Genomic DNA, 12312 nt, shown 5'->3' with positions numbered 1-12312 from the left:
TTTTACACGTATGCTTGTGCACTAAGCTTATATCTCTCAAAGGTATTCACCTAGGAGTGCTCTGTGCCCTGGGAGGGGCTCTGGCTGTGTTACTTTATGGTATGAACTATGTACCCCAGTGCTCCCCGCCTTCTGGAAAACTGGGAGCATTAGAGCATTTATCTCTTAGCCCATTGTATGCCATAAGCGTCTGCTGATTGGCCCACATTCAGGGTGACATGGAGGCTGCCAGCTCTGAGTGGGACAGGGACCTGGCAGGACACGGCAGCATGTCCACATTCCGGTGCAGTCAGCCTCCATCCAGCAGCCCCCCGGCGCTGGGGTCAGTGGTGGGAAAGACACTGTGGAGCTGAGCCAGGCACCAGCGGAGCAGCACAGTGCGGGCCCCGGGGGTTCTGGGTGAGGCCCCACCATCCACAGCAGACACATGTACCCCCTTCGGAAGCTGCTCTGGGTGTGTGACTGGGACCTGAGAAGACAGAGCACGTGGCCAGGGGACACCAGCAGCCATGTGACTACAAGTGCCCACATGCCCGGTTCTGGGTCCCCCACGAGGTCATAACTCTACAGGCCACCAGCCCATCATAAGGTGGACAAGGAGCACCTGTGGCGGAGACTGAATCATGTCTGCACCCACCAGAAAACACTTTCCCCTGACAAGGCTCTGAGCAACCAGGCAGACAGACCGACCTCAGCCAGCCTGCATCACCGCTCAGCCCAGGACGGGCAGGACGGACACAGGAATGGAGGGACCTCATGGCGGAGATGAGGTCCAGCAGCACTGACTCCCTCTTACCAAGGCTGGCCCAGCTACGGCCACCTCTGCATGTCCAGACGTCAGAGTGAGGCCAATACCGGGCCCTTATGTGGCTCAGTTTCCCTAGGTGACCAATTAGTCACCACGTGACAAGGTGACCACAGTGAGCCCTGCCCTCTTGGAAAGTCAGAGGGTCATCCTCACAGGACAGCCCCCTAGTCCATGGTGGGTTCTCTTTCCTGTGCTCAGAACTTTAGCCAGAACCACCATCTGGGGGCTCCAAACGCCTGCTCCATGGGCTTGGGCCTGCTCTTAGCACAGTGTCAGACCCGGGTCCCCGGGTCCCAGAGAAGGAGGCACAGGCTGGGCTGTGCCATGGGACCCCCTGGTCATACCCCATCTGCACCGTCCAGGGGCTGCCGGCCACACAGGACCCTGGACAGGCTCTGAAGCCGAATGGAAGCACCAGCTCTGAGGAAACGCCCTGAGAGGACGGGTCACATCTCCCGGGACCCAGTGGACATCGGGTAGGGACCTCTGTGTGGTGCCGACTTCTCAACAGGAACAGTGTGAGGGCCCAGGACCAAGGGGTGGAAGCAGGGTGACCCACTGCCCGCCACTCAGCATCACCCACTGGGGATGTTCCACTTCCTGTCTCCACATCTCTGGGCTCTCCAGGGTGGGAGGTCCGGGTTCTTAGAAGTGGGGGTGCTCTACCAGGGGCCACACAAACTATATTATGTTTGTCACCAGGAAGTGTGGACTGCAGGTGCCTAGAGACCAGTAGGGGAGGAGTCCCCTCTCCGTGAGGCAGGAGGAATGACCCTGATCCACAGGGTGTGGGGCTGCTGTCACTCAGTGGGGGCAGGAGGAGCATGTGGGGAACTGGGTACAGCACTTCCCTCCTGCTCCCTGTGCCTGTGGATGGACATGTACAGCAACCCAGCGTGAGGAGGGCTGGAGTTCCAGGACCCAGACCCCTCAGGAGGAAGGTTTGGGTCACACCCCAGGCAAGTCATAGGGGTCCCCACCCCTGAGCTGGGAAATCCATGGCAGCCCCTGTGCAGAGGCCCCTTCCCACGGGCTATTCTTAGGCAGTGACCGGGCCCTGCAGGGACCCAGGCAGCCATTCCTGGGGTCAGGGCCTCCTCTGATGCTGACAGTGGCTCAAGGACTGTCCTGTGGCCTCGCTCAGCGTCACTGAGATCGCCCAGTAGTGACCTAAGTCACGTCTAACAAACCTCCTCTTCCTGACCATCGGATTGGATGTTGGTCTGCTGGCTTGCCCAGCGAGTTCTGGCTCCCTCTCCATAGGCTCTGACAGGTGTCCCCCTGGTACACACTGCAGAGGGCAATCCCACCTTAGAATCTGCTACCTGGGGGACTCGGACTAACATAATCATTTGCATCTCTCTGCCAGCGATCTCTTACCCCATCGGATAACATCCTTCTCTTTCCCCAACTTCTCCTCCAGCATCAGCCCCCTTGTGCTGGCCTTTGTATTATCTTTCTGAGGTAACAGATGCTTATGTTTCAAGCCACTCAAGTTCGGGCAAGTTCCTTGCTCTGCAGTGAATAAGTCACAAGGCTCTCTTTGGTTTCTTTCAGTTTGCATCGCTCTTTCCTTGCACTTGGAAAACGTTACCTGCACTCACTATTTCCAGTTCCTCTCCTCCTGTTTTCTCTTTCATTCTGTCTTTTCTCCATCCCTCCTTCTTTTTTTCCTTCTCTCCTTCCTTTATGCTTATTATCAGATCTCAACCATATAAAACAATACTCTGCGGTTATGCTAAAGGAAGCATTACCTGGGTGTATATGTTAAAAGTATAGACACAAGGGATATGGAATAGAAGGAAAGGAAAGGAAATAATTAATAGTCTGAAAAGAAAATGCCCAGGTGATTCTGCAACCAAGGACCTGACTTTCAACTCTTAATGCTTCCATTTAAGCTGAGGTTGGTTTATTTTCAGAACAACTATATCAGCAACATGAAGTCTTCCACATTCCTGGTAAAAGTTTAAATAGACACTCGCACTTTTAAATCACATGAGCATCATGGAGTCTGGCTAAACTACAGGCCCCACAGGGCCCAGCATTCCCACCCCTGACCACCCCCTCAGGGGGATTTCTTGCCTTCTGCCCCAGGAGACATGTTTGCAGCAAAAACTGGAATGACCACAGATACATCAATAGGAAAATAGCAAAATTTCAGTCCAAACATAACATTTAAGACTTCAGCACTAAAAATAGAAGGAGAGTCACAGATGAGAGATGACCCTTATTAATGCTGAGCCTCAGAAGACTCCATGCAGTACAGAACATTTAAAGCTGGCAAAACTAAATAACATTTATTATGGAGATATATACACTTATTATAAAATCTTTAGAGATTCCATCTGGGAGACCGGACTGTGAGTGTCAATGCCAACAGGAGTCCCGCAGGGAGGTGGCTGAAGGACACTGTATTCACTGCAAACAGTTGGATGCTGACAATTTCTATATATAAAAGGGTAATATGCTAATTAGACCAGACATCCTTCCTGATGAAACCATGGCCAGAGGGAAGCCAGCCCAGGTCCTGGGTGCCTGACAGAAGCCAGGGCCGGCAGCGGGGGAAGGAAGGCCTACTCTTGCATGAATTTTCGTGCATTGGGCCTCTAGTCTCTATATAAACTTAGACAAGGGTCCTGAGCTCAGATGAGGACAGAGCTTTGTGACCCTGACCAGAGACCCCATCCACACCACGCCTGCATTTCCCATTAAGATAATGTCAGCAAGCAAATGAGGGTTATTCTGAGCCACTAAGTTGTGGTGATATTTATTTACCGTAATAGAAAACTAATACACAGGCTCAGCTGTGCCACAGATAAGCACACAACATTTATTTCCACTGAAATAAATTTATGAGCTGACACATACAGTAGTTACATGTAATAAAATCTTTCCTAACTTTTTGGGTTTTTTATTTAATGATTTTATGTAATACAATTAAAATTTTAATACAACTGGTATTGCCCTAGCCGGTTTGGCTCAGTGGGTAGAGTGTCAGCCTGTGGACTGAAGAGCCCTGGGTACGATTCCCGTAAAGGGCCAGTACCTCGGTTGTAGGATCCTGCCCCACTCAGGCCCTGGTCAGGGCGCTAGTCGGACACAACTAATTGATGTGTTTCTCTCACATTGATATTTCTCTCTTCCACTCTTTCTAAAAATCAGTGGGAAAATATCCTCAGATGAGGATAAAAAATATATACAATTGTCATTCATTCATTCAACAACAATTAGCTTACTGGCTACTATGTGCCAGAAGCAGCTCCATGTGATGGGAGACAACTTTGACCCAAAGCCCCTGTGCTCCCATGTCTTACAGGCTAGAGGCTTCCCAGAGTGAGATGCAGCCACTGGAGCATTTTCTGAGATGAAACTGCACAACCCGACTCACATTAGCAGGACTGCTGACCCTGTGGGGAGAATAGACCCCGGGTGGCAGGTGAGGAGGTGACACTATTGCCATGGTCAGGAGTGGGAGGGTGATAGAGACAAAGGGGTGAAGAGGCCTGAGGGGTGAGAGACAGAGAAGGGCTGGACACGCAGGGGTGAGGAAAAGAGTGGAGGTAGAGATTCTAAAGCAGTGGAACTCTCAGATTTAAATGTGGTTTATAGATCTATAGTAACTATACCTACAGAGCTAGCAGCGTGTTCTTTGCATTTGATACTAAATACATTCTCTGGGGCTGCCTAAAAACTAATTGCCACCTTATGTTAATCGGTTAAAAAGTACTTTGTCCCGACTATCTGGAATGATATTTATCTTCCAAGTACATGGGTCACCTTTCTCAATGGAGTTTAAGCTATTTGAAGGCACAACCTGTGTGTCATAGACCCTTTTGTCTCCTTGTTTTGAGCACTCTGTCCTGCAGTTAAAGGGCTGCCTCAATAGAAGTGTTTTGGCTGTGGTGGTGGTAGTGGTGGTGATGGTGATGGTGATGGTAAGAGTAATTGTGGTTGGTACTAAGAAGCAAAAAGGTTAGAGACAATTTGTTCCCTCAATATCAACAAAAGGAAGTGTTTGGACAAACATGTAATACTAGGGGCCGAGTGCACGAATTCTTGCACCTTGCAGAAACTGTGGGCCCTGAGGCTGTGGTGGGCAGCGGAGGATGGGCTGAGACAGGGGTAGGTCTCGGCCCATCCTCCGCTGCCCTGATAGCCCTTCAGGAGCAGGGGGAGGTGTAGAAGCCTTCAGGGGTGATCAGGGCCGGCACCTGCAGCGGCTAGGAGAGGAGGCTGCCAGCCCCGATCTCCCATCAGGAGCAGGGGGAGGTGGAGAAGTGCTGAGGGGCGATTGGGGCCAGTGACTGCCACTCAAACCTGCTGATGGCGCTGAGCAATCGGGGCTAGCGCCAGGCACTGGCAGTGTTTGCCAGTGGTAGCTCTGTTGCCAACAGCAGGTGCAAGTGCCTTGCAGTACCTCGGTGTGCGGGAGCAAAGAATTTTCAGTAACCACCAGAGTCTCGCCTTGATGACTGTGACTGGCACCTCGCCTTGATCTGGTGTCCCCGCTCACCTGCTCCACCATCAGGCCATGGCCGACCCCGGCATGTTGTGCGCACACGCCCTGGTGGTCAGCGCATGTCATCACGACCAGTTGTTTAGTTGTTCGATTGTCCTGGTTATTCCGCCATTCTGTCTATTTAAATATTAGCCTTTCATTACATAGGATGATTAAAACTCCTTTAAGAAAAGCACCACTAGCTAGTAATCTATAATTCAGAGTACAGGCTGTGGAGCCAGACTATCTACATTTGAAAGCCATTCCAACATCTATTTATTAGCTGCGTGACCTTACGCACATTACTCAATCTCTCTATGCCTCAGTTACCTTGTCTCTAAAATGGGAATAATAATAATAAAACCCATGTTTGTGAAAGAAATATGTGTCCCGATGAAATGTGCTCACTGCTTCCATGTGAGTAATTCATAAGGATGGCAGGGCAGGAGCACTGGTGAAGGGCACTGTGACCCACTGAGCACCTGCCACTGTGAGGATGCACAGGCTCCTGCTGAAATGCACAGTCACACATGCTCCCTGGGCTCCTGTAGGGAGGGTGTGGGGGACGCACAGGGACAAGCTCAGGGCTGGGGACTGCAGGTCACTTCACAATGTAACAGCCCCAGCCACACACTTCCTGTGTGGGAAGGAGAGTTGAGGAGCTTTGTAGCTCTGGCTGCAGGGCTGTTAAGACACTTTGCACATGAAGCCTCTGAAATCACTCATTTTACAGATTAGCTTCCTGATGTCCAGGCTTCCCAAGACTGTGGTCCCCCTGCCCTTCACTGGTCTTTTCAGGCCCAACTCCTCCAGGATTACAGAGGAGACCCTGTCCTCTGCCTCCCCTCACAGGGAGCTCGCTCTCTGGCATCAAGGTCCCAGGGTGAGTTTCCCTCTAGAAGAGTCCAGGGCAGAGGTGAGGGTGGGAGGCAGAGTGCATTCCAGGGGGAGGGGTTCCAGGAGGAGAAGGGGAGGAAAGGGCTGGTCCCAGGCTGGGGAGTCTCCCTGGTTCCCACACAGCCCTGGGCAGGACTGAGGGAGAGGGAGTGACAGCGCTCTCCGTGCAGGGGGAGGGGTCAGGGCAACGTCCCAGGTCCCAGGCCTGGTCTCAGGAGCCCCGCCCTAGGGCGGAGACTAAAGCGGGAAGCTCAGTGTTGGGGAGTCCCCACCTCCCCGCAGTTTCATTTCTTCTCACAACCTGTGCGGGGGCCCTCCTTCCTGGATACTAGTGACGTTGCCCCAGTTCTCACTCCCATTGGGTGTCAGGTACTACAAAAGCCAATCAGCGTCACTGCACAACACAGTCTACTAGCATGTTTGCTGGACTCCTTACACCCGGAACATGCGGGTCATGAGGCCCCCAACCCTCCTCCTGCTCTGGGGGGCCCTGGCCCTGACCCAGACCTGGGCGGGTGAGTGCGGGGTCGGGAGGGAATGGCCTCTGCGGGGGAGGAGCGAGGGCACCCGGCGGGGGGCCGGGACCCCGGGAAAGGGCGTCTCCACCCACCCCCGCCCACACCCCGGACCCCACCGTCCTGACCCCTCTCTTCTCCGTTCTGTGCCCCCTTTTCCGTCCCCCAGACCCCCACTCCCTGAGATATTTCTACACCGCCGCTTCCCGACCGGGCCACCTAAGGCCCCGCTTCGTCATCGTGGGCTACGTGGACGACACGCAATTCGAGCGGTTCGACAGCGACTCGGAGGGTCCGAGAGCGGAGCCGCGGGCGCCGTGGATGGAGCAGGTGGAGCCGGGCTATTGGGCCGGGAGCACCAGGAACGCCAAGGACTCCGCACAGACTTTCCGACTGAACCTGCAGACCCTGCGCGGCTACTACAACCACAGCGAGGACGGTGAGCCCCGGGGCCCGGGGCCGGTCACGACCCTCATCCCCACGGACGGGCCGGGGTCGCCCCGAGTGCCCGGGTGCGAGGTTCACCCCAACCCCCTCCCGGGGACTTGGACCCGGTTTCACTTTAAGTTTCTGTGTAATCCCCGCGGGTGGGGCGGGGGCGGGGCTCAGGGGACGGGACTGACCTCGGGGCGGGTCAGGGTCTCACACGCTCCAGTTGATGTTGGGCTGTGACATGGGACCGGACGGCCGCCTCCTCCGCGGGTACCACCAGTACGCTTACGATGGTACCGACTACCTCGCCCTGAACGAGGACCTGCGCTCCTGGACCGCGGCCGACACCCTGGCTCACATAACCCGGCGCAAGTGGGAGGAGGCTGGTGAGACTGAGGAAAGGAGACTCTACCTGGAGGACGACTGCCTGGAGTTGCTCAGCAGATACCTGGCGCTGGGGAAGGAGGCGCTGCAGCGCGCAGGTACCAGGGGCCGGGACCTCCCTCCTCTGGGGCAGGGGCTGGGGCTCCACAAGGAGACAGGACACAGGGTCAGTGTCAGACCCCCCTCCTGTGGGCCAGGAGACTGAGTCCGCCTGGCTTTTCAGATCCAGGGACGCCCTCCCTTCTCTCAGGGACACCTAGGGGTGCAGTCTCTCAGGGACAATTAGAGGGGAGACCAAGCCTAAAATAACTGAGCAGCGGTTCCCATTGACCCTGCAGTGGCTCTGGGACCCATGGGGGACGTGCTCTCTCAGGCCCTGCTCCCTGCCCCTCCCCCAGTGTATCTGAGGCCTGACACCCACTTTTCTGAGTCCTTTGGCCTCCACCCAGGACAGGACCAGAAACCCCTTTCTCCCCCTGAGACCTGCCTCCTGCCCTGGGCTGTGTCACTCTGACTAGAACTTTCTAAGGAGGAGAGACCATCCCCAGGTGCTCTGTCCAGGCTGGTGGTGCTTGTGTGCTCTCTCGCCCTCCCCAGGTGCCCTGTCCACGCTCAGGTGGTCACATGAGGGCTGCTGGAGGGTCCCCTGACAGTGCCAAGTCCCTGAATTTCCTCCCCCTTCTCCTCAGACCCTCCAAAGACACACGTGACCCACCACCCCATCTCTGACCGTGAGGTCACCCTGAGGTGCTGGGCCCTGGGCTTCTACCCTGCGGACATCAGCCTGAGCTGGCAGCGTGATGGGGAGGAGCAGACCCAGGACACGGAGTTTGTGGAGACCAGGCCTGCCGGGGATGGGACCTTCCAGAAGTGGGCGGCCCTGGTGGTGCCCCGTGGAGAGGAGCAGAGATACACGTGCCATGTGCATCACGAGGGGCTGCCCGAGCCCCTGACCCTGAGATGGGGTGAGTAGGGGCGTGGGCACAGAGCCTCTTCTCAGGGAGCAGGGGCCTGTGGAGGACTTCAGTGGGGTCGGGGCTGAGGCCTGGGGGTCAGGGTCCTCACCTCCCCTTCCCTTCCCAGAGCCGCCTCCTTGGGCCACCATCCCCGCTGTGGGCCTGGTTGTGTGCCTGGTCATCCTTGGAGCTGTGCTCACTGGAGCTGTGGTCACTGGAGCTGTGATGATGAAGAGGATGAAGCATTCAGGTAGGGAAGGGGTGGGGCCTGAGTTTGTTGTCTCACTGGGGGTTGCCAGCCCAGGTAGAAGTGTGTTCTGCTTCATTAATGGCAAGTACCATCCCCACAGATGTGGTTGCCCAGTGTGGGGCCCTATTTGCTGACACTCACTCTTTAGTCAGACACGTGTAGAAATGAGGGACAGATTCATCACCTGATGATTCTAGTGATGGGGCCTGGCTCCCAGCACTCCCAGGTCAGGGCGGAAGGTCCCTGCTGAGGACAGACCTCCGGAGGGTGGTTGGTCCAGTCCCCACACGTGTACTTTCCTCGGGTTTCCTGATCCTGCCCTGGGTCTGTAGTCACAGTTCTGGAAACTTCTCTGGGCTCCAGGACTAGGAGCTCCTTTAGGACCTCATGGCCCTGCCTCCTCCCTGTCTTCTCACAGGATGTTTTCTTCCCACAGGTGGAAAAGGAGGGAGCTATGCTCAGTCTTCCAGTAAGTATGGGGGATGACCCCTGAGACCTTGTGACACTGCAGAGGGGAGCCCATGGGGGACCTCACCTTCATAGTTCCTCCCTTAGTCTCTCCTGGGGGTTCTGACCACTTCCTGTTTTGTTTTACCCCAGGCAGGAATAGTTCCCAAGGCTCTGATGTATCTCTCATTGCTTCTAAAGGTGAGAATAGGAGAGCTTGGGGCAAAGGGGACAGGACTGGGTGATGGGGATTCTTTGGGACATATTGAACCTGCAGTGCGGTATTAAGCTGAATTTGTTCATGATCATTTTCTCCCACAGCAGGAGGCGTGTTCCCTGTCTGGAACTGAAGGACGGGAGATTTATTCAGGCTGCCACTTTGTGATTCAAGATAATCTGCTTTCTTTCTGTAAACACACTCATGGGAATGTGTGTGTTCCTATCAGCATCCTGCAAGGAGGTGGGAGGTTGGTCCACCCTGCCCACCAGGCCCCTCCCCACACTTAATTGTTACAGCAGAGGCAGGGTGTAACATCTGTCTTTACTTCCTGTCTTTACTTCCTGGTGTGCTGGGCTGCAACTTCTTACTTCCTGACTTGTGAATGTTCCCCCACGCCCTGCATGGTTCAGGGTTCAGGATCTGGAAGAGGGACCACACACAAATGAAAAAGACAAGACAAGAGACAATTTGGAAATTGGGGGGCCAGGCAAGAGCCCATCCCAAGAGGATGGGCTCCGCTTGTGCTCAAGCGTTGCCATCCTTTTATTCAGTTTGGGATACACCTATAGCCCTTAGACAGACTATCTTATCAGTAAGGATTTACAGATTTACATGACTATCTGGTGGGGAAGTTGCTTCAGCTACCATTGTCTCAACTAAACAGTGGGTGCATAGCCCTGACCTTTGCCAGGGCTTCGAGGGTCATCAGCATTCCTGACTCCTTGTCCACACCTCTCTGCTAGAGAAGACAATAGGCGGTTTCCCACATTGCTTTCATTGCACACTCCCAGAATAGCTAAAATTAAAAAGTCAGAAAAAATCAGCTATTGGCAATCATTGCAACTAATTCTATCTCATATATTAAGATTACAAGAGTAAGTTGTTTCCAATACTTTGAAAAATACTACACCCAAACATTTGCTAACAATATGATCAGCATTTCCACTCGTAGTTATATACCCAGTAGACATGCATAATCTGTGTGCCAAAACTTATGAGGAAATTATTTATGGCAGCACGATTTGTAAAATCTGGGTTCAACACAAATGCCCATGAGCAGTAGAGGACAGGAAGTGTGGTCTGTTCTTATGATGGAGCCCCTTATACCCATGAGAGTGAATAAACTACAGCCCCACACAGCCATAGGGATGAGACTCAGGACATAATGTTGAGTGAGAGCCAGGTAGAGAGGGGTGTCCACTGTAATAGTCCATTCCCTCAAAAACGGACAGAACTCATCTGTGGTGGTAGAAATCAAGGTAGTCATTACTCGGGATGGGGTGGGGAGTTTATGACTAAGATTTAACAGGGCTTGCTGGGGTGCCTTATATGTTCTGTGGGTGCCGTTTATCCCAACATTCACTGTGAAAATCGCCTGTACACTTAGGATTGCCCACCTCTCTCAGTGGTGTGGTCCTTCATGACAGTAGGCTGCAGGAGGCCGCCCACTAGCAGAGAAGTGCAAACAAGGATCCCAGAAGGCTGGTGACCCTTGAACCCATGGCAGGGCCTGAGTTATGCACCGATTGTCTAGTCCTGACAATGGGGGCTCAAGCTATTTCCTGACCAAATAGTCTCAGAGTAAATCCTTCTAATATTTACTGGCCTTTAAGATAGCCTGTCTGTTACTGCAATTACCTGCCTGACTAAGGGCTTTATGTTTAACCAAAGTTGAATAAAAGGCTGGCGAAGCTTGGGCACCAGTGGAAGTCCTTCCCCTTGAGTTGGACTTGCCCGCCTGGCCCCCCAATATTTCCAAATTATCTCTTGTCTCTTCTCTTTCATTTGTGTGCGGCTCCTCTTCCAGATCCTGAACCCTAAGCCATGCGGGACATGGGGGAACAAACATACAACAGTAGACATTTCTGGATTTGTGAAATAATTCTCTTTCAGCCAAAGTAGGATTATATTTTTAAAAAATATATTTTATTGATTTTCTACAGAGAGGAAGGGAGAGGGAGAGGGAGCCAGAAACATCGATCAGCTGCCTCCTGCACACTCCCCACTGGGGATGTGCCCGCAACCAAGGTACATGCCCTTGACTGGAATCGAACCTGGGACCCTTGAGTCTACAGGCCGACGCTCTATCCACTGAGCCAAACCAGTCAGGGCAGGATTATTCTTATGGAAAGATTTTAGAGGAGAATTGATCTCCTTACACTGTCCTACTCTGTTAACCTAACAGGTTTTTCCCATATCTTTTTCTCTCTGTGCTGCATTCTGCAAAATTTCTTTGGGACATTCTTCTAGTTTACTAATTCTATAGTCAGCCTATGGGTTTTTCTTTATTTTTTTTTAATTTCTAGAAGTTCCATTTACTTTTATTAAAAGTATATAATCCACCACCACCACACCACCACCACTGTACCAAAAAAGAAAAAAGAATATATATATATATATATATATACACACACACACACATACACACATATATATAATCCTCATGATAGATCCTCCCTTCCCCCAACTGGTGGGCGGAGTATGATGTAACCTGCAGCCTGGAAATACCTGAGTGACTAACCATGTGCCTTATATGGACCATAGATTAAGCCACCAATCAGCGCACTCCAAATACACTAAGCCCCCATTCCTTCCCACTCCTCCCCTCAAAAGGTGTGCTCACCTCTGCACTGGTTGCTGTCCCGTCCGCCCCCCCCCCCCCCCCCCCGCCCCCGAGAGACAGCCTGGCAGGTCTTTCTCTCCTAATAAAGCCTGTAATCTGGGGAGAAACCAAGATGGCGGCATAGGTTAACGCCGGAGCTTGCTGCCTCGAACAACCACTTCAAAAATATAACTAAAAGATGGAACGGACATCATCCAGAACCACAGGGAGGCTGGCTGAGTGGATATTCTACAACTAGGAGGAAAGAGAATATCATACCGAGACTCAGAGGAGGCGCAGTGC

General features: G+C 53.0%; 1 protein-coding gene across 1 annotated transcript; it reads left to right on the top strand.

Annotated features, from left to right (window-relative positions):
- Positions 1–6606: 6606 nt before the first annotated feature.
- On the top strand, positions 6607–11169 carry LOC308521756 (patr class I histocompatibility antigen, A-126 alpha chain-like). Its single transcript, XM_081094852.1, has 8 exons — positions 6607–6718; positions 6888–7157; positions 7357–7632; positions 8224–8499; positions 8618–8740; positions 9177–9209; positions 9341–9388; positions 9509–11169. The coding sequence occupies exons 1-8, from the start codon at positions 6649–6651 to the stop codon at positions 9535–9537; spliced, it is 1125 nt and encodes a 374-aa protein (XP_080950978.1). The 5' UTR covers positions 6607–6648; the 3' UTR covers positions 9538–11169.
- Positions 11170–12312: the final 1143 nt, after the last annotated feature.

The sequence above is a fragment of the Myotis nattereri genome (genome assembly GCF_964212035.1).
Source record: "Myotis nattereri genome assembly, chromosome: 6".
In the NCBI taxonomy this organism is placed as follows: Eukaryota; Metazoa; Chordata; class Mammalia; order Chiroptera; family Vespertilionidae; genus Myotis; species Myotis nattereri.
The sequence above is the reverse complement of the archived record's forward strand: the minus strand, read 5'-3'. Positions and strand labels throughout refer to the sequence as shown.

What these genes read in the sequence shown, in the direction of transcription:
- LOC308521756 (XM_081094852.1), top strand. Translation starts at nt 6,649, where the DNA reads ATGCGGGTCATGAGGCCCCCAACCCTCCTCCTGCTCTGGGGGGCCCTG. An exon ending in CCTGACCCAGACCTGGGCGG is followed by an intron (nt 6,719 to 6,887) that starts GTGAGTGCGGGG and finishes TCCGTCCCCCAG; the next exon opens with ACCCCCACTCCCTGAGATAT. An exon ending in GAGCTATGCTCAGTCTTCCA is followed by an intron (nt 9,210 to 9,340) that starts GTAAGTATGGGG and finishes GTTTTACCCCAG; the next exon opens with GCAGGAATAGTTCCCAAGGC.